Below are 20,766 nucleotides of genomic sequence, written 5' to 3' on the forward strand. Positions count from 1 at the left end.
AGAGTGCCTGTGCCCCTGTGCCCTCCTGGGCTCCAGCAGCAGGCAGCAGCCAGCCACACTCACAGGACTGTCCTCAGCTAAGGCTCTAGCGCACTGAACATCTTCTCTCCCCATCCCAACACATTTTATTTAACTTTGGTGAGAATGATGAGTGATATAATAAAGAAAGAAAAGAAAATCCCAGCAGCAAGTACTGGAAAGAGATGAACTGCCTTGAGGATTTTGATCATGACATTTAAATTCCAATCTGCAATTCATGTCTTTATATATTGTTCTATCCTGTTTATAAACTCTGTGTTGTAATCACAGACTTTTTGGCATGCGGTTTAGAAATTATTTAACTCCTTTACCCTAGAATGCAATTGCATATGTCTGCTTATCTTGTTAGTTTATATTCAACTTGAATTGATTTCAAAGGTCTTTGACTGGAGCTGTATATATCTTCACAGGTTCAGAAAGAGGTAAATTATTCATCGGGTCAAGAAAAAAAAACCCAAACAACAAACTAAGCACCTATTAAAGGAAAATCTGCTCCTGAGGGTTTGTCCTTCTACACAGCATTTCACACTGTGACAGAGCCTGTGTGTGTGTGAGTGAGAGAAGAATGGAGAAGTCCAGGATAAAATCTGTTGATTTCATGGTTAAGGCAATAGCAGCTGCCAACACCATGCATCGTGATGAACTGCTTTTTTATTACAAGGGAATTCTCTACCCTAGGACTATTTGCAGTCCTGAAACTTTCAAAGCCTTGGAGTCCTTTGAAGCCCGAAGAGATGATGTAATTTTGGCAGGATACCCTAAATCCGGTGAATATATTTTAATTTTTTTCCTAAACAAGTTTCTGTAATAATAAGAAATAAGGTTTGTGCTAAATATATGCAATATATATGACATTGTACATATTATATATTATGCTAAATAATTGTATTTAGAATGTTCACCAAATTTTGTAAAACTGATTTCATTCTCAAGAAGTACCAGAAATGAATTATGCGTATTTGATATGAGAAATTTTCCAAAATACTGAGAAAAACAGTCAGATTTTCTTTTCTATAGCATCAAAGGTTTTTGTTATTTTTACTTTTCATAGTTATGAAGTTAAATGCAAAAATTGGAGAGAATCAAAATACAGTTTTTTACACAATAGGTAACAAAATCTCCTGATATTACACGATCTGCTCCCACATGTATGTTTGTAAAGTTAACAGCTTTATATTTTTACAATGGAGCCTTTGGTGCCTTCAAATGGTATATTCAATATTCTTTAGTTTATGTCACATAGGTGTCAGGAAATAGCTATCAAAAATATTTTTGTAGTCCTTGAAGTGATTACACTGTTCTTTAATTTTTGAAAATCAAGAAGACATCTTTGCTAGTATTGCAAATTATGCTATGTATTCCCACAATCTGCCTGAAAGCATTGGTCCACATGCAAGCCAAAGGTTTGGATTAGATGTGCCTCATATACACCTCAATCTTGCTGTTTCTCTCTTCCAGCAATTGGCTCACACTGCCTTACAGCGGATAGTCACAGCTGACAGGATTGTGAAGTTGTTGCGTTTTCATTGTGTTTTCTTTTTGAAGAAATGTTATGCACTGGAATGCACTTGTTAAGATTGCAGTGAGAAAGATGTAGGCACCCAGTGTCCAGAAGTCAGGACATGGTAAATTAGAGATGGGAGATCTATGCAGGCTCTTTGTAATCTTTTGAAGAAAAAGATAGCAAGTGTGTCTAGGAAATGTCACTTCAGAGAGGTTTTTCTGATTGTAAAAAAACCGTGTGCACAATTTTCAGATCTAGTTCTGCTCCTGTCTTGAAGTGCTGTAACCCATCTTTCTTCCAAAGATAATCCAGCACACCAGAAAACACTTAATACATTAGGTTTTAAAGTACAAGTTTACCACCCCAGTCTCCCTTATATGGATCATAACAAAATTTATTATATGCAGGTATTCCTAGTTGAATTTATGAAGGTTTTCCCAGTTGAATCTCAGTGGTTCTTCTCCCTGATTAGTCAGTTTACAGTATACAAGTTAATTGACAGTGTATTGAACTGTTCAAGTTGGAGAGATATGTCCTTATGAGGAGCAAAGGTAGGATCCTGGGTGGTGCTTGACCAGACACTCAGCTGTGATTGTATGACATGAAAGGAGACCCGGTAACCCACCTAGTAGTACTACCACCTCTTGACTTCTTTGGTAAATCTTTTTCGTTCCATCCTAAATTTTTACAAGCACTTCTGTACTTTTCTTCTTTCAGGCACTAACTGGCTAAGTCAAATCCTAACTGACCTGATAGCCATATCTCAAAAGAAAACACCAGGTAGTGAAAGCAGTCTGATTGCTGAAGAACAAGAAGTAATATCATACCTAGAAGTTGGAGATGCTGAGAAATATGAGGTGGGAACAGAATATGTATGGAAATGATCAACATTATGTGCTTCAAATACAGAATATATGAAATATGATCTATACAATTGTTTGATAAGACCTTTACCACTCCTCTTTATGTGGCATCTGGTCTGGAGTAATCTCACCTGGACTGTCAAATACTGAACACATACAAATAAATAGACACTTCAGTGGGACTGAGAGGAGGACATAACCATGAGACATAAGAAGTTCAGAAATTCAACATAGCATCTTTTGGATTTAAGAAGAACTTCATGAAGTGTCAAATCATGTCATATTAGCACTTGTCTCTTTTACTAGCTCTTCCTCCTCATCCCCTCCCTCAGTCCTTGAGATGCTTCAGCTTTCATAGATAGCTAATCTGTACTCCACCTCTAGATTTGATCCCTTGTCTACCAGAACTGAAGAGAATTATCACTGAAGAGAACTAGCAATGGATAGTCCTTTTTCCAATTACTCATGGGCTTTTGAGGATTAGACCTACTCAGAGCAGCCCACTAATATCCCAGGACAACACTCACTAAAAACACCAAAAAAAACCACTTCAAGCAGCCAATAACTGTAGATAAATTCATCAAGGCCACATTTTAGCATAGGTTAATGAAAAGAATACTTGTACTAACTGAACTGTCCACTTTCCTCCTTCCAATTCCTCAAGCGAATGACCAAATTACCTTCTCCAAGATTTATGGTTACTCATCTCCGTCCTGAAAATCTTCCCGAATCTATCTTCCAAAACCATGCCAAGGTGGGTGCTTATTTTAATGTATTAAAGGAAACAATTCAACAGAATTTTTTTAAAGATCCAATGTAGTACTTTTCTGGCATTTTTCATAATCACTCTTTTTTACTTAAGCGTTAAGCCTGGCCATTTCTACATGTTTAAGGCTCTACTACATGTTTAAGAAGTGCCATTCACCTCACTTAACCACAGTTTGCCCTTATTGGCCCCTTTGTGACAGTCTCCACAAGAGAGTTGCAGGGCTTGAACAAATCCTCCAGAGGCAAAATGGATTTTGACGGGATTTCCTGTGGGAGGAATTTTATGGCATTGTTGCAAGTGAGGGCTTCAATGTGTCAAATTTCCATGAGAATTTATATTTTGTGAATTTTCCCTGCTACTTAAAAGATGACCTATGCCTGTATTGATCAAAACACATTTAGATTCTGGATAAATAATTTGGTTAATCTGTATAAGATAATAATTATAGGCAACCATCTTCTCATGGTACCAAAGCAAATTTAATTACTGCATCTCCAGATCTGGGAATGAAATTGCTACTTCTGCAAGGAGCACACAATTTATTAGAAATCCCCAACTGCAGTTACAAAGTATATTATTGTTATTTCTTTTTTTATGCTGTAGTCTGCTATGTCTTTCCCTATAAATAGTAATACAATTTTTTTTTCTAGATATTGTTACTGATTCGTAATCCAAAAGATGTTGCTACATCTTATTACCATTTTTCCAATGGCATGGCTCTTCTTCCCTCCTATGAGACCTGGGATGATTTCTTCACAGATTTCATGACAAAGAAAAGTACAGTATATGTTTCTGTCTATGTCAATTGTCCAATGATTTGTCTTTGTCTAAAAACCTTTGTTCTTTGGTAAATCATCTTCTCTAGGAATTTTTTGTTTACAGTACCAAAAGAGAGAGAGATTAATGACATAGAATTAGAAATCTGAAGTTTATCTTCTTTGTTTTACTGCTTGAGATTAATATTCACTAAAACACTGATTCCAGAGACTTCTTTAATTTGTACAAACTTGTATTATTCCTGGAAAAAGCAGTTCTTCCTTACTCTATCTTGGGTCCCCTTTACCCCTTGCTCTCCTGTGTCCATCATGTTGTGTCCATGGAGCTGTATACTCACCTCCATGCCAACTTGGATGAAAGGAATTATTTGGACTAAGCCTAGTGCATTAAAAAGGGGACTAATTCTAATGCATTACAAAAGAGAAAAAGTGATAGCACTGGTTTATGAGTTTGGCATACCACACGGCCAACACAAGGGTGGGTTCAACAAGGTTTTAGACTGGATTAAGGGAGTCTTACAAGATGGTTGGCAAAATTATTAATATTTTGATGAACTCAGAGCTGTCTTAAAATGCTACCAAGTGTGTAAACCCTGCCTTAGACATGATTAATAAAGCTCTTTGCTGACAAACTTAATGAGCAAAACTTCCATAATCTTAATTTATGCTTCATTTTAGGATTCTTTGTTTTATGTAGTGGCCTGGGGATGCTGTTTTGAATACCTTTCTGAATGGAACAAATATGCTGACAAAGAAAATATTATGACAATAACTTATGAAGATGTAAAAGAGGTAAAATTACCAATAGTTACAAATACTTTATACTTCAAGGCACATTATTTTCTGAAGCAATTCACCCTTATATGAATGCAGGGTATCCAAAGTGTGTGTGACACTTTTTTTTTTAAGGGATGAAAAGGTGAACTTGAAACTTAAAAATCTTTGTAAAATTTTGCTTGTGAAAATGATTCTTGTATGTAATTTATCTGTGATATAAGCCCAAATAATTGTGAATATAAATCACCAGTAATATTTTTGGGAAGGAGCTTAAATGTTTTCAACAGTGTATATTTTACACAACTGTAAATCATATATAATATTTTGTAATCTACAGGCAGGCAGCTCGTATCTCCTCCAAAATGGAGGAGAGGAACACTCTGGGCCACACTAGTCCTAGAGAACTCTATGAATACCGTCTGTATGCAGCCAGCAGAGAGATATAGGGAAGTGTAAAAAACTTGGAAAGCAGAATCATTTGTTTGAAAGTCATGCCACATGATACCTTCCTCTTTTTAGAATCCTGCCCTGAGTGTGAAAAACATAGCTACATTCTTTGGAATTCCTCTGACTGAGGAACAGCTCCAGCTGGTGGTAGAGAGGAGCAGCTTCCAATCTATGAAGAAAAACTCAGACAAGACCCATGGGTCACTTGGCAATATTCTCTTTCGCAAAGGTAGGAAGCTCCAAGGGGCTGAGAGGTAGAAATGTCTCACTCTCAAGGACTTGGGCCATGCTTTGGTTCTTTTTCCTGCACTCACATTAGAATTGTCAGTTAGTGTCAAGCAGGTTATCACTGCTTTGCTTGAGAAGACTATTCAAGGACAACTGGTGAGGAAGATACCCAGCAAGGCTCTGACAGCAGAGCCAGTCTTAGAGACTCCCAGATGGCCGGCAGGAAGGAGGAACTGTCATGTGTCTGAATTCCTCTCCACCTCTGTGCCTGGATCACCAATTGCCCAGCCTTTGGAGCAGGCAGCACTGGGCCAAACTCAGCCTGAGTGGTGAGACCACACTTTGTAGGAGAGTATGGGAATCATCTGAGATGGCCACTGCAGATGCCTGTTCACTCTTACACATTAGAACTAGGCCAAGCAAGCAAGAATCCAGGTGGACACAAGAGAGGGAAGAGAAGGGAACTACTTTTGCAGTGTAATATGGGGGACATGGACATGAGAAAGGCAACCTGGTTGTCAGAATCTATTTCTGCATTTTACATTGAAGAAATAACTGGATAAAAACTGAAGCTGCTAAAGGAGCAGAACGTCAGCTCTGCCTCCTGGCAGATGATTCTTAATTAATTCTTCATGAGCTTCCACTTGGCCAGACATAACAGACTAGAGGAGAGAGATGGAGGGAAACAGAATGCTAGGCTGCCTTTTTGAACACAGTCACCTAAAGAGGAGTACGTACTTTGGCATTATAGCAAAAGATTTTTCACATATATCTGTAAGTCCACTGATTTCACAAAATTATATTGATGTAGGAAAATGTTTCATCTGGAAAATGGATCAACACGATTTAGTGTACAAAGCAATAAAAATGACAGCTCTATAGAATAAAAAACGAAATGTCTTGGTTTTCAAGAGATGTTTTTTGCTTCTTTGAAGGTGGTGTAAGTGACTGGAAGAATCTTTTCACTGAAGATCAGAGTAAGAAAATGGACAAAGCATTTGAAGAACATATAGCAGGAATGAAACTCGGGAAGAGGCTGAAGTATGACTTGTACTGCAAAGCCTGAAGAGAAATGAAATGTGGTTAGAACAAGAACTCTGCAAGGCAGACTCAAATCATCTGCATGCTATAGACTGGAAACCTAGATCAAAGGATGTAAGCACCTTGGAATTGCTGTAAGAATCATTGCAGCAGCCTTTACAGTGATAAGCCTTTTGTTTAATGGTGAAATCATTGACTACACCCATTTGCTGAAGAAGATGTCAACTAATCATATTTACAAAAACTCAACAGTCCTGTTCCAGCTGTCACCTGGAAGGAAATGCCCCTTTTCTTTCTAGACAAATTCTATCTCTATATACAATTTCCAATTACTTAGTATGCAGATTATTTTTTCCTTCAAAAATGTTTCCAATCAGTCAACATCTTCACAGAAAATATCACTAGCAAAACAGGGATATAACAGAAGCCTAACGAAAAATGAGATCATTCATGAATTCAGCACAAATTGAATTAAAGCTAGAAAATAAGAAAGAAGAGAAATATGGATCAGCCTTCATAAGACTCTTCATCTCTCTGAATGCAAAATATCAAGATGAATTTCAGATTATAGCCTGATCTTTACAGGCCAGACTCACACAGAGGAACTGCTTTCTATAGAATCACAGAGCAGCCCAGGTTGGAAGAGACCTTGAAAAATCATCTGGTACAACACATTAAGAAGAGTAGGGAACACAAAATTTAGTAAAGTTAAATGTAAAACGCTGTATTTAGAGATGGAAAGCCAAAGGTGCAGGTACTTGATGGGGGTAAATCAGTCAGGCAGCAACACCTGTCCTAAAAACACCTGATGAATCACTTAGCAAGGACTAACATGATGACAGTGCCAGACGAAAATGGCTCAGATCTTACTCTGGTCTTGCTGATCTGGTTGAAAAGCAGACCATGACCTGTTTCTGCAGTTTTAGCCTCTCCTGAGTCATCCCAAGGCTTGAATTCATTCCCCTTTGTGCCCTTAACAATCTCACTCTGAAGGACAGAGCTATTCAGAGCAGTAACACCTCATGTGCTTTTGCTCCATTTGAGATACTCAGTGGGCCCTTGCATTCAGTGGGGTAAGGAGGTTGAAGAAGGAAAGGATGGACAAGGCAAGCGGCCATGTCAAAAAATGAATGTAGGCAAGGAAACTTGATGGATGAGTGACATTTTGAGAGAGTGAAAAGTAAGCAGAGATGAGGCCAGTGAGTGTGAGAATCAATTCAGAAAAACTTGGGAATCTGTTTTGAAGGTAAGACATAATTGACTGACAATAGACATGGCTCACAAAATGTATTACTTCTAGATTCTTACCAATTGTCAAAAAAAGAAAAAAAAGAAAAAGTAAACTATCATTCTTTTTGGTCTAGTCTATTTTGTTGCCTATGATGCCTAAAAAGAGAAATTTCCACTGAAAATTATGTTTATATTGTATTTTTATCTGTTTCCTTTAAAGATAGTGAACAAACTGGAAAAATGATATTAACCTATCTTCCACCTCATGTCCTTTTCCCAGTCCATTTCCCAAGCAAAGTTAGGCTGAGTCTTCCATTCAGGTGCATCTTCTCTTTATGGTGTACTGCAAATGCTCCTGATAACAGCTTTTGCGTCCAAGGTAGATCTTCTTGTGGCTAACTGAGCAACTCAGAGTTGTCCCTGAGGAGCACAGGGGCTGTTCCACATTCATTGAGCTGCACAGCCCAAGACACTTTGGCTGCTGGACAGACAGTGCTGGGACTGGGACTTGGATTGCTGGCATACTCAGGATCCTTGGTTGCCCTGAGCCTCTCTAGAGAGACAGAGCTGCTCTAGCCTGCCTTGTGTGCAGCTCCTGAGCAGACAGACATATGGCTGCACTGGACACCCTGCTCATGAGCAGAGAGCAGAGTCTGAGGGTTGAAGGAGCTGGAGGCACCTGTGTCCCCAGTGGCCCAGGGGACAGGTTGGTACATTTCATGCTGAGGTATTACAGTGATCTGGCTCCCTCAGGATTCAGGCAGCTGGCTCCAAAGAAAATTTCTTAGGCAGCTGGCCTGAGGAAAAAAAAAAGATAATTTTTTAATGCCCTTACTGTTTAGAACTGGAAAATAGGTGGAAATTTTCCTCTGCAATTCTGAGTTAGCTCATGAACAAGGAGCTGAAAAGAGTAACTAAAACAAAGCTTACCAAAAGCATAATATATGAACAGTGTCTTCAACTTTTAAGAGTAAAATAGTACTGATAGAGAAAGTATTTCCAATAAAATGGTCTATTTTGATGGTTCTGCATTTTGGGAGACCAGACAAATAATTTTAAATTATTCTTTGTAGGTAATTTTAAGCAATCTTCCAAGTCTTGCAGGTACAATTTTCATTTGATACTGTCTTACTGTTTAACTAATCTTGTGTCTAACATCCATTTATGAAGAAAGAGACAAGGATGTGATAAAATGGTTTGATATATGGGTAGGGACTACATGCCCTGTATTCAAGGGCATGAAGGAGAGTGAAAGGCCCCTTCACAGGATAAATCACGTTCCTCTATTGCCTGTTCTCTGTTGGGATGACCAGTGGAAATATCCATTTCACCATCTCAGCACTCCTTACCTTCTAAAAAGGTGTCACCCAGAATACAAATAACAGTTCCATATGTAACAATTTCACCAAAGAATAAATTATGGACATAAGGAGAGAGAAAAGAAAGTGAAGTAGTACAAGTAGAATTGGATTCACACTATTGCACTAAAACGTCACATGCAAGTGACCCTCCTGTCAGATTTAATGACACAAAATTCTCAGATGTGAGTATTTCATCCTGAGAAATCTGGTTTGGGTGACACCTCTCCTCAGCCGTGGACATTGCTTTACAGTGCCTGGATGCAGGACAGAGCCATTGCCTGTAAGGAACCTTTATCCTGGGATGTGTATCCATTTCTGGAGTAGTGTGTGGTAACCAAAAAGTAGAGAAGTTGAAAAGACTTGAAAAGAGCAATAGAGGTCTGCCTCTGCTTCTGCCAAGGGATGTGTGTGACCCTGAAGCAAGCTGGGAAGCACTCCACAGTATCTGCTCAACAGCTCCGCCCCTGTTGACTTTAGGAACACCCTGGTTGATTATTCACCAGGGCCATGATTTACCCTCAGCTGGCAACTCCCAGCTCAGCTCAGTGGCCCCACAGGGCCACTCACTCTTTCACCTGCAAGGGAGTGGGGGAGGGTATAGAGTGAGAGGAGTCCTGGTTGAAATAAAGACAATTAAATACCTAAAGCAAGAGCTATGTGTGCAAGCAAAGCAAAGTACGGAATTCATTCTATCCTTCCAGCAGTGAAATGTTCAGCTGTGTCCAGGGCTCCATCACCCATGATGGTGACATGGTAAGACAAGTGCCTTAGCTCTCAGCATCTCTCTTTCCTTCTCCTTCCCTCCATGAGCATGACTCCATATGGGATAGAATAGTCCTTGGCTCAGTTGGGGCCAGCTGTCCCATCTGTGTCCCTTTTAATTTCTTGTGCATCTGCAATCTACTCTCTGGCAGCTCAGTGTGAGAATCAGAGGAGGCCCTGACACTCTGTAATTACTGCCTAGCAATGACTAAAACATATCTGTTTTACCAACATTGTTTTCAGCACAAATTCAACACATAGCTCCATACTAGCTACTATGGGGAAAATTGATTCCATTGCCGTGAAAATGAGCACAGACTCTTGTTAAAAGGTTAAAGTACAACATTGAGCCAAACTGGTTCACTTGAAACCAATTAGACAGGATACCATCAGACAGGTTTACATGTAAAAGGGAAGTGGAATGGATGTCCTACTGGTGTCTTTTTCCTTTCAGGAACCAATTGGCTTGAACAAATGGTGAAGGAGTTGGCAGATGCCAAATATACAGAAGAGGAAATGAAAGAGAGAATAAATGCTGAAAAGAAGCTGGAGACATTTCAGCGTCTAGAATTTGGGGATCCTGGGATATATGAGATAAGCAGGGAAATTCTGGGTAGAAGAAAGAGCAAGGTATGCTTGTGTAGATAATCTATAGTGAAGTAATCTGATGTTGTGACAACCTTTGTTCTGGTCAGGGAAGGTGAACAACATGAAAAAGACGCTACTATTCTAGAGGAAAAGAAAAGATGAAGGAGGATCCTAGAAAATTTTACAACACATTAGTTCTCTGGCCCAAAGAGTCTTTTAGAGAAGTTAAGAAAATCCACCCTGATCTGGTACTGAGGATTAGTTATTTTTCATCTCTGTTTCAGTACTTTCTGTATTGTAAAGTCAACATTAGTAGTATCATGCAGGCTGGTACATAATTTGTTTCCTGGCAGTTGCTTCATACCTGTCTTTCAATCCTGATGTAATAATTCATGTGCAATCATGGAAAATTGTTCCTCTGCATTTCTTTATGTGCCTATACCCCCCAGACAGCAGCCCCTGCCAGTCTTCAAAAGTTCTCCTGCACTGATCATTTTGATGGACCATCTTCCCACCAGGACACTGGACCTGAAGCTCTCCTAGAAGAGCCATAGAAGGGTCCTGGACAGGCTCCAGTCCCTTTTTAAGAGTCCTTAACTTGCATTCCACTCTGCCTGAGCTCCTCTGAGCTTGTGGAGTCAGGCCTTGGATGAGCTGATTTCATGGGAGTATTGGGGCAGGGTACTGTTTTGATTCCCCCTTCATTGCTCTGCCGTGCTCCTTTGTGGGTCTGCAGACAGCTTTGGCCACGTAACCTAAACCATCCTAACAACCTGGGATCAGTTTGAAGGCTTTGATTCTCCTCTGATCAGATCCACACTAACTTATTCAAAGGGGAAAATGATGCATATGACATTTCCATTTTAGAGCAAATTCTGATTTATGCAAAACTCTACTTTTCACGGGCTCAATCACAGAAGCCCACGGCGTCTCACTACCCTTGCAGGCTTTTCTTTGCTGTTGTTGTTGTTGTTGTTGTTGTTGTTGTTGTTGTTGTTGTTGTTGTTGTTATTGTTGCAGATGAATGATCAGGGGAGTTTTAAGGTACCTTCTTGAATGGATCAATCTTAATGGAACTACCTAAACATGGAGTTGGTTATTTTACAGGACTAATATATGGAAGCCTTCTCCAGAGTTTTACTGAGATAAATGCAGATCACAGAAATAATTATTAAAACATACCTCTTCTTATTTAGCACTTGGGAGCACATGCTTTGAAGCTTTCATTCTTTGAAGCTGTTTCATTTAACAGGGAATGGATCTGCATGGGCAGATCAGTGCACTATGTAAAGGTCAGCTGGCACTGTCCTGTAGCTGTCACAGAAATGTCTCCAGCCTCCTTCTGCAAAGCTCCATATCCAGCTCTGGTCAGCGTGGGAAGTCAGAAACCTTCAGAGAAACTGTGGTGTCTTGAACTACAAATACCATTAATCTGGAGATAATCAAATCCTTTAAGCTGTTTTTAATATGCTTTTAATCTTTGTAGGTTTTAAAGCTGCTTCTTAGAAATTTTGAATCAAGTGATGCTTTCTTGTCAGTCTCTGGGTTCACTATTGATCAGGTTCAGAGGGTCTTGTACCACATGGGGGGGGCTAGGCACTTCTCCTCCCGTCTCTCAGCTTAGGTGTCATGGCAGATGGCTGTATCAAAGGCTCACATTATGATATCTTGATACTGCTTCTTTTTTTCTTCAAAAATTTAACTGCCCTCAAAATGTCTCCTCATGACTTATGTCTTCTAATTGTTTTTTCCTCCAGAAATACAGGGTTTGGCTTTTTTTTTTCCTAGTTCCTAAGGATAAAATATGCTTCCCAGGAATAATTGGCTTGATTGCCCTTTCTTGCCAAAATACACTGGAAATCCTCTGGAAGTTGCTCTGGAATATCTTTTTTCATTTTCATAACCCTACTCCAATGCTACACTATTGCATGAAATGACACCAATAATTTACAGGTCATTTTTCCTCTTTTTCCACCCTTAGGGATGTCTGTCCCAACAAATTCTTTTGCCAGCAAGTAAAAATACTAACTAAACACATTTTCTTATCTTCAGCCCATGACAATTTATTGCCAAGGGAAGATAGGGTAGAAAAGTTAGGTAAGCTGATTTTGTGTTTTGCTAGGGTGACTAATTTCACATCAAGAATCAGCAAAAGTGCTACTTCATAGGATGGCAATTTTTAGCTGATGTCAGTGAAATAAATGGTGCAGGTGGTACCAACTTTGTGCCCTTTGGCACTCGTCATTGATCAGACGGACCAGGCCATGTGATATCCACTGGTTTCAGATTATGCCTGTACATAGGTAGTTTTTCTATGCTGATAAGGCTTTACAGAAAGGAGGGGGGTGAAGGCAAAAGCAACAGATTGTGCATGGACTGGAAAAAGGAGACGTAAAAATGTAGGGCTAGATCATCCCATGAGCACTGCATTATGGCTCAGGAACCAGGGAGAGCCCTGGATCTCCCTTGAATCCCTCAGGGAGAGCAAATGGCAAAAGCATGCAGGTATGTAGTTGCTGGTCCCCTTCCTTCCAGTGCCCAACAGGCAGCAGTCAAGAGATGGAGATAAGAAAGGATGGCATGTAAATTCTTGGCATAAATTTTGGGGGAGAAGTATTTTCTCATTTTTTGTGACACATCCATTCTTTTTTCAGAGACTTAAATATTGAACCTGAGTCTAAAGCCAGTTCCTTTACTGGGGTCAGGGCAGTCAGCAGCTTATCATCTGAAGTGCATGATAAACACTACTCACTGTAGCTGAGGTTATATTGTCACCAACTCCCTAAGCACTGATCAGTTGTTAAACAATGATTGAGCTCATTAAAGAAATGTAGCAAGGAGTAATTTTTGTGTAACCACCAGAAAAACAGACCTCTGTAGTGCAGTCTGATGAGTGGCCCAAGAGTGCCTGTGCCCCTGTGCCCTCCTGGGCTCCAGCAGCAGGCAGCAGCCAGCCACACTCACAGGACTGTCCTCAGCTCAGGCTCTAGCTCACTGAACATCTTCTCTCCCCATCCCAACACATTTTATTTAACTTTGGTGAGAATGATGAGTGATATAATAAAGAAAGAAAAGAAAATCCCAGCAGTAAGTACTGGAAAGAGATGAACTGCCTTGAGGATTTTGATCATGACATTTAAATTCCAATCTGCAATTCATGTCTTTATATATTGTTCTATCCTGTTTATAAACTCTGTGTTGTAATCTGACTTTTTGGCATGACCTTTTTCCTAGAATGCAATTGCATATGTCTGCTAATCTTGTTAGTTTATATTCAACTTCAATTGATTTCAAAGGTTCATATTGCGTAAGGTATTTGACTGGAGCTGTATATATCTTCCCAGGTTCAGAAGAAGGTAAACTATTGCTCATAGACTCAAGGAATAAAAAAATCCAAAGTGAAAACCAAGCACCTATTAAAGAACAATCTGTGGGTTTCTCCTTCTACACAGCATTTCACACTTTGCCAGAGGCTTTGTGTGAGAGAGAAGAAGAATGGAGACCAGGAAATCATTTGTTGGTTTGGTAGATAAGGCATTAGCAGCTTCCAACTCATTGCGTCGCGATGAACTGCTCTTTTCTTACAAGGGAATTCTCTACCCTAGAACTCTTTACAGTCCTGAAGTGTTCAAAGCCTTGGAGTCCTTTGAAGCCAGAAAGGATGATGTAATTTTGGCAGGATACCCTAAATCCGGTGAATATATTTTAATTTTTTCATAAACAAGTTTCTGTTATAGTAAGTACAAGGTTTGTGCTAAATATATGCAATATATATGACATTGTACATATTATATATTATGCTAAATAAGTGTCTTTAGAATGTTTACCAAATATTTTACAACTGATTTCATTTTCAAAAAGTACCAGAAATGAATTATGCATATTTGATATGGGAAATTTTCAAAAAGACTGTGAAAAACATTCTGATTTTCTTTTCTATAGCACCTAAAGGTTTTTGTTATCTTTACTTTTAATGTTTATGAAGTTAAATGCACAAATTGGAGAGAATCAAAATACAGTTTTTTACACCAGAGGTAACAAAATCTCCTGATATTCCACGATCTACTTCCACATGAATGTTTGTAACGTTAAGAGCTTTATGTTTTTACAATGGAGCCTTTGGTACCTTCAAATGGTGAAAATTTCTTAGATTATTTCCCATAGATGTCAAGAAATTGCTATCAAAAATATTTTTGCAGTCCTCGAAGTGATTGCACTTTTCTTTAATTATTGGGAAATCAAGAAGACATCTTTGCTAGGGGTGAAGTTTACCCGACATATTGGCTCCTTCTGCCTCAAAGCAGTGGGCCACATGAAAGCCAAAGGTTTGGATTAGATGTGCCTCATATACACCTCAATCTTGCTGTTTCTCTCTTCCAGCAATTGGCTCACACTGCCTTACAGTGGATAGTCACAGCTGACAGGATTGTGAAGTTGTTGCATTTTCATTGTGTTTTCTTTTTGAAGAAATGTTATGCACTGGAATGCACTTGTTAAGATTGCAGTGAGAAAGATGTAGGCACCCAGTGTCCAGAAGTCAGGACATGGTAAATTAGAGATGGGAGATCTATGCAGGCTCTTTGTAATCTTTTGAAGAAAAAGATAGCAAGTGTGTCTAGGAAATGTCACTTCAGAGAGGTTTTTCCAGTTGTGAAAGAAAATGAATGCACAATTTTCAGATCTAGTTCTGCACCTGTCTTGAAGTGCTGTAACCCATCTTTCTTCCAAAGATAATCCAGCACAGCAGAAAAAAATTAATTCATTAGGTTTTAAAGTATAGGGTCACCACCCCAATCGCTCTTATATGTGTCACAATAAAATTTATTATATGCAGGTTTTCCTAGTTGAATCTCAGTGGTTCTTCTCCCTGATTAGTCAGTTTACAGTGTACAAGTTACTTTATGGTGTACTGAACTGTTCAAGTTGGAGAAATATGTCCTTATGAGGAGCAAAGGTAGGATCCTGGGTGGTGCTTGACCAGACAGTCAGCTGTGATTGTATGACATGAAAGGAGACCCGGTAACCCACCTAGTAGTACTACCACCTCTTGACTTTGGTAAATCTTTTTCGTTCCATTCTAAAAGTTTTACAAGCACTTCTGTACTTTTCTTCTTTCAGGCACTAACTGGCTAAGTCAAATCCTAACTGACCTGATAGCCATATCTCAAAAGAAAACACCAGGTAGTGAAAGCAGTGTGAATGCTGAAGAACAAGAAGAATTCCCCTACCTCGAAATTGGAGATGCTGAGAAATATGAGGTGAGAACAGAATATGTATTGAAATGATCAACATTATGTGCTTCAAATACTGAATATATGAAGTGTGATCTATTCCACTGTTTGATGCTTTCACAGATAGCTAATCTGTACCTTACCTTTATCCCTTGTCTAACAGAACTGAAGAGAATTATCACTGAACTAACAATAGATTGTGGTAGATTGTTTTTCTGTTGTAATCCTAAGATGTTCCTTATTGTGAGTTTATAGTGGTTTGTTCCAGGTACTCCATTCAGTCTCCCCAGTAGTTTTGCCCTGAAGTTGTTTACTACTGTTTTCCCGCCTAATCTTATGTCAGCCCACATGTCTAACTCCCTTGCACCTCCCTGATTTCCAGACCCTTACCGGCCAATCCTGGAAGTACTGCCCGCTTCCCTTGTTCATCAAATGTAACCCCACCCCTTTCTCTAGAACCTTCCTTGTCTATCACCCTTCCCTCGAAGTTCCATTGGTGTGCCAAGCCTGATCCCCTCCCATGTTATCCCCTATTGGTTACCTAGAACCTGATCCCCACCCTACATTCCTCCTGTTCTACTATTGGTTATCCTCCCCTCATACCCTCCCCTGTTCTTAAGTTGCTACTACCCTGTTCAAGCTTTGTCACTTGTCTTTGGACTCTCTTGGAGGTTAAACCCTCTTGGGAACTTACACAAGTGGCCCCTCTCGTCTCTATTGTTCTGGATTCCTTGACTCGGGATTCCCATCAGCAGCGGCACAGAGCAGCTTTGCTGCCTCTGGGAGTTGGGCAGCCCTGCTGTACTTCCCCACGGACCGGCCCGAGGGGCGGAGAGCAGGCAGCCACCCTTGGCACAGGCCAGGAGGTGAGGGCTAGCCAGAGGTCACCAAGAGACTGCCCGTGTCAATGGATAGTCTTTTTCCAATTGACTTTAGAAGATTAGACCTACTCAGAGCAGCCTAATAATATCCCAGGGAAATAAGCACAAAAAAAACCCTAAAAAACTTGTATTGGCCAATAACTGTTGATAAGTTCATCAAGGCACCATTTAAGCATAGGTTAATGAAAAGAATGCTTGTGCTAACTGAACTGTCCACTTTCTTCCTTCCAATTCAAGCGAATGACCAAATTACCTTCTCCAAGATTTATGGTTACTAATCTCCGTCCTGAAAAACTTCCCAAATCTATCTTCGAAAACAACGCAAAGGTGAGTGCTGATTTTACTGTATTAAAGCAAACAAACAGTTTTTTTTTTTTAAGAGCCTGCGTAGTACTTTTCTGGCAATTCTCAGAATCACTCTTCTACTTAGGTGTTTAGCCTGGCCATTTTTACATGACTGTATAAGTACTGCCATTCACCTCACTTAAACAGTTATTGGCCCGTTTGTGACAGTTTCCACAAGAGAGTTGCAGGGACTGAAGAAATCCTCCAGAGGCAAAATGGATTTTGATGTGATTTCCTGTGGGAGGAATTTTACGGCATTATTGCAAGTGAGGGCTTCAATGTGTGAGATTTCCAGGAGCACTTATATTTTTGTGAATTTTCCGTGCTATGTAAAAGATGAACTATGCCTGTATTGATTAAAACATACTTAGATTCTGCATTAATACTTTGTTAATCAGTAAAATATAATAATTATAGGCAACCAACTCCTTCTCATGGTACCAAAGCAAATTTAAATAGGGCACATTCTGAATTGGGAATAAAATTATAACTTCTGTAAGGAAAACACAAGGTATGAGAAATCCCCAACCACAGTTTTAAAGTATATATTTTTTTTAATGCTGTAGTCTGCTATGTCTTTCTTTATAAATAATTAATTTAATTTTTTTCTAGATATTGTTACTGATTCGTAATCCAAAAGATGTTGCTACATCTTATTACCATTTTTCCAATGGCGTGGCTACTGTTCCCTCCTATGAGACCTGGGATGATTTCTTTGCAGATTTCATGACAAAGAAAAGTACAGTATCTGTTTTCTGTCTATTTCAATCATCCAATGATTTGTCTTCATCTAAAAACCCTTGTACTTTGGTAAATCAGCTTCAGTAGGATTTTTTTGGTTTTCAGTACAAAAGCAGAGATTAAAGACAGAGAATTAGAAATCTGAACTGAAGTTTTCCATGCTTGTCTTACTGCTTGAGGATAAATATTTGTCAAAACTGCACTTCCACAGACTTCCTTAATTTGTACAAACTTGTATTATTCCTGGAAGAAGCAGCTCTTCCTTATCTCTATCTTGGGTCCCCTTTACCCCTGCTCTCCTGTGTCCATCATGTTGTGTCCATGGAACTATATACTCACCTCCATGCCAAATTGGATGAAAGGAATTATTTGGATTAAGTCTAGTGCATTAAAAGGGGGACTAATTGTAATCCGTTAAAAAAGAGAGAAGGTGATAGCACTAGTTTAAAGTTACGAGTTTGGCATAGCACACGGCCAACAGAAGGGTGGGTTTCAACAAGGTTTTCGACTGAATTAAGGGAGTCTTATGAGACGGTCTGCAAGATGACAGCTTTTTTGGTGAACTCAAAGCTGTCTTGAAATACTACCAAGTTTTATATTTCTGACTTACCAATGATATCATGTGCCTGAGACTGGAGCACAACCAATAATTCCCACCGAAGAGGTAAACTCTGCCATAGACATGATTAATAACGCCCTTGGCTGACACAACTTAATGACCAAAACCTGTATAATCCTAATTTATGCTTCATCTTAGTATTTTTTTGGTTTTTTTAGCGGCCTGGGGATGCTACCTTGAATACCTTTCTGAATGGAACAAATATGCTGACAAAAAAAATATTATGATAATAACTTATGAAGAGGTAAAAGAGGTAAGGTTATCAATAGTTACAAATACTTTGTACACTGAGGGAAATGATTTTCCTGAACCAATTCATCCTTATATACATACAGGGGATCCAAGATGGGTGTCATCCTGATTTTTTAAGATTTTCTAAGCCTTCTGATGTTTACATTCTTGTAGCAAACTTTCTCACACAATTTCTGTAAATAACATCTTGTTTTGCATTCTTCAATGGAGAAGGAGAAATTTGATGGACTATTGGTTTCACCAGTGTCGTTGGAGAGGTGGCAATTTCACCCTCCAATCCGCTGTGACTATTGGAAAACTATAAATGTTGGAGTCAGAAAATAAACTTCCCTTTCTTCTTCACCTTGAGAGCAGCGGTGTGTGTGCTTGTGTTGTTTTGTGTCCTATAATGACAGTTGGGTGAGACAGATTTTTGTTTTAGGGGAAGAAAAGCTGAAATTCAAACCTTAAAACCTTTGTAAAATTTTGCTTGTGAAAATGATTCTTGTATGTAATTTATCTGTGATATAAGCCCAAATAACTGTAAATCCAAATCTCCAGTAATATTTTTTGGGGAGGAGCTTTTCTGTTTTCAGTAATCTGGATTTTGCTACCTGTAAATCCTATATAATATTTTGTAATCAACAGGAAGGCAGCTCGTATCTCCTCCAAAGTAACTATGGAGATGAGAAACACTATGGCCCTGTGTAGTCCTAGAGAACTCTATGAATATGATATGTATGCAGCCAGCAGAGAGATATAGGGAAGTGTAAACACCTTGGAAAGCAGAATCATTTGTTTGAAAGTCATGCCACATGATACCTTCCTCTTTTCAGAATCCTGCCCTGAGTGTGAAAAACATAGCTACATTCTTTGGAATTCCTCTGACTGAGGAACAGCTCCAGCTGGTGGTAGAGAGGAGCAGCTTCCAATCTATGAAGAAAAACTCAGACAAGACCCATGGGTCATTTGGCAATATTCTCTTTCGCAAAGGTAGGAAGCTCCAAGGGGCTGAGAGGTAGAAATGTCCCACTCTCAAGGACTTGGGCCATGCTTTGGTTCTTTTTCCTGCACTCACATTAGAATTGTCAGTTAGTGTCAAGCAGGTTATCACTGCTTTGCTTGAGAAGACTATTCAAGGACAACTGGTGAGGAAGATACCCAGCAAGGCTCTGACAGCAGAGCCAGTCTTAGAGACTCCCAGATGGCCGGCAGGAAGGAGGAACTGTCATGTGTCTGAATTCCTCTCCACCTCTGTGCCTGGATCACCAATTGCCCAGCCTTTGGAGCAGGCAGCACTGGGCCAAACTCAGCCTGAGTGGTGAGACCACACTTTGTAGGAGAGTATGGGAATCATCTGAGATGGCCACTGCAGATGCCTGTTCACTCTTACACATTAGAACTAAGCCAAGCAAGCAAGAATCCAGATGGACACAAGAGAGGGAAGAGAAGGGAACTACTTTTGCAGTGTAATATGGGGGACATGGACATGAGAAAGGCAACCTGGTTGTCAGAATCTATTTCTGCATTTTACATTGAAGAAATAACTGGATAAAAACTGAAGCTGCTAAAGGAGCAGAACGTCAGCTCTGCCTCCTGGCAGATGATTCTTAATTAATTCTTCATGAGCTTCCACTTGGCCAGACATAACAGACTAGAGGAGAGAGATGGAGGGAAACAGAATGCTAGGCTGCCTTTTTGAACACAGTCACCTAAAGAGGAGTATGTACTTTGGCATTATAGCAAAAGATTTTTCACATATATCTGTAAGTCCACTGATTTCACAAAATTATATTGATGTAGGAAAATGTTTCATCTGGAAAATGGATCAACACGATTTAGTGTACAAAGCAATAAAAATGACAGCTCTATAGAATAAAAAACAAAATGTCTTGGTTTTCAAGAGATTTTTTTTTCTTCTTTGAAGGTGGTGTAAGTGACTGGAAGAATCTTTTCACTGAAGATCAGAGTAAGAAAATGGACAAAGCATTTGAAGAACATATAGCAGGAACTAAACTTGGGAAAAAGTTGAAGTATGACTTGTACTGCAAAGCCTGAAGAGAAATGAAATGGGGTTAGAACAAGAACTTTGCAAGGCAGAGTCAAATCATCTGAGTGCTATAGACTGGAAACCTAGATCAAAGGATGTAAGCACCTTGGAATTGCTGTAAGAGTCATTGCAGCAGCCTTTACATTGACAGTGATGAGCCTTTTGTTTTATGGTGAGCCCTCAGGCTAAACTCATTTGCTGAAGAAGATGCCAACTAAACATATTTATAAAAACTCAACAGCCCTTTTCCAGCTGTAGCCTTGAAGGAAATGCCCCTTTTCTT

General features: G+C 39.4%; 2 protein-coding genes across 2 annotated transcripts; both read left to right on the forward strand.

Annotated features, from left to right (window-relative positions):
* The first annotated feature begins 604 nt into the window (after positions 1–604).
* On the forward strand, positions 605–6,469 carry LOC136553882 (sulfotransferase 6B1-like). The gene is made up of 7 exons (XM_066545640.1): positions 605–806; positions 2,261–2,400; positions 3,071–3,160; positions 3,826–3,952; positions 4,649–4,743; positions 5,248–5,404; positions 6,339–6,469. Exons 1-7 carry the CDS (start codon positions 605–607, stop codon positions 6,467–6,469), a joined length of 942 nt encoding a protein of 313 aa, XP_066401737.1.
* Positions 6,470–13,880: 7,411 nt separating this feature from the next.
* On the forward strand, positions 13,881–20,491 carry LOC136553883 (sulfotransferase 6B1-like). The gene is made up of 7 exons (XM_066545641.1): positions 13,881–14,079; positions 15,504–15,643; positions 16,735–16,824; positions 17,455–17,581; positions 18,361–18,455; positions 19,270–19,426; positions 20,361–20,491. The coding sequence occupies exons 1-7, from the start codon at positions 13,881–13,883 to the stop codon at positions 20,489–20,491; spliced, it is 939 nt and encodes a 312-aa protein (XP_066401738.1).
* Positions 20,492–20,766: the final 275 nt, after the last annotated feature.

This window comes from Molothrus aeneus, chromosome 3 (assembly GCF_037042795.1).
Source record: "Molothrus aeneus isolate 106 chromosome 3, BPBGC_Maene_1.0, whole genome shotgun sequence".
Classification (NCBI taxonomy): domain Eukaryota; kingdom Metazoa; phylum Chordata; class Aves; order Passeriformes; family Icteridae; genus Molothrus; species Molothrus aeneus.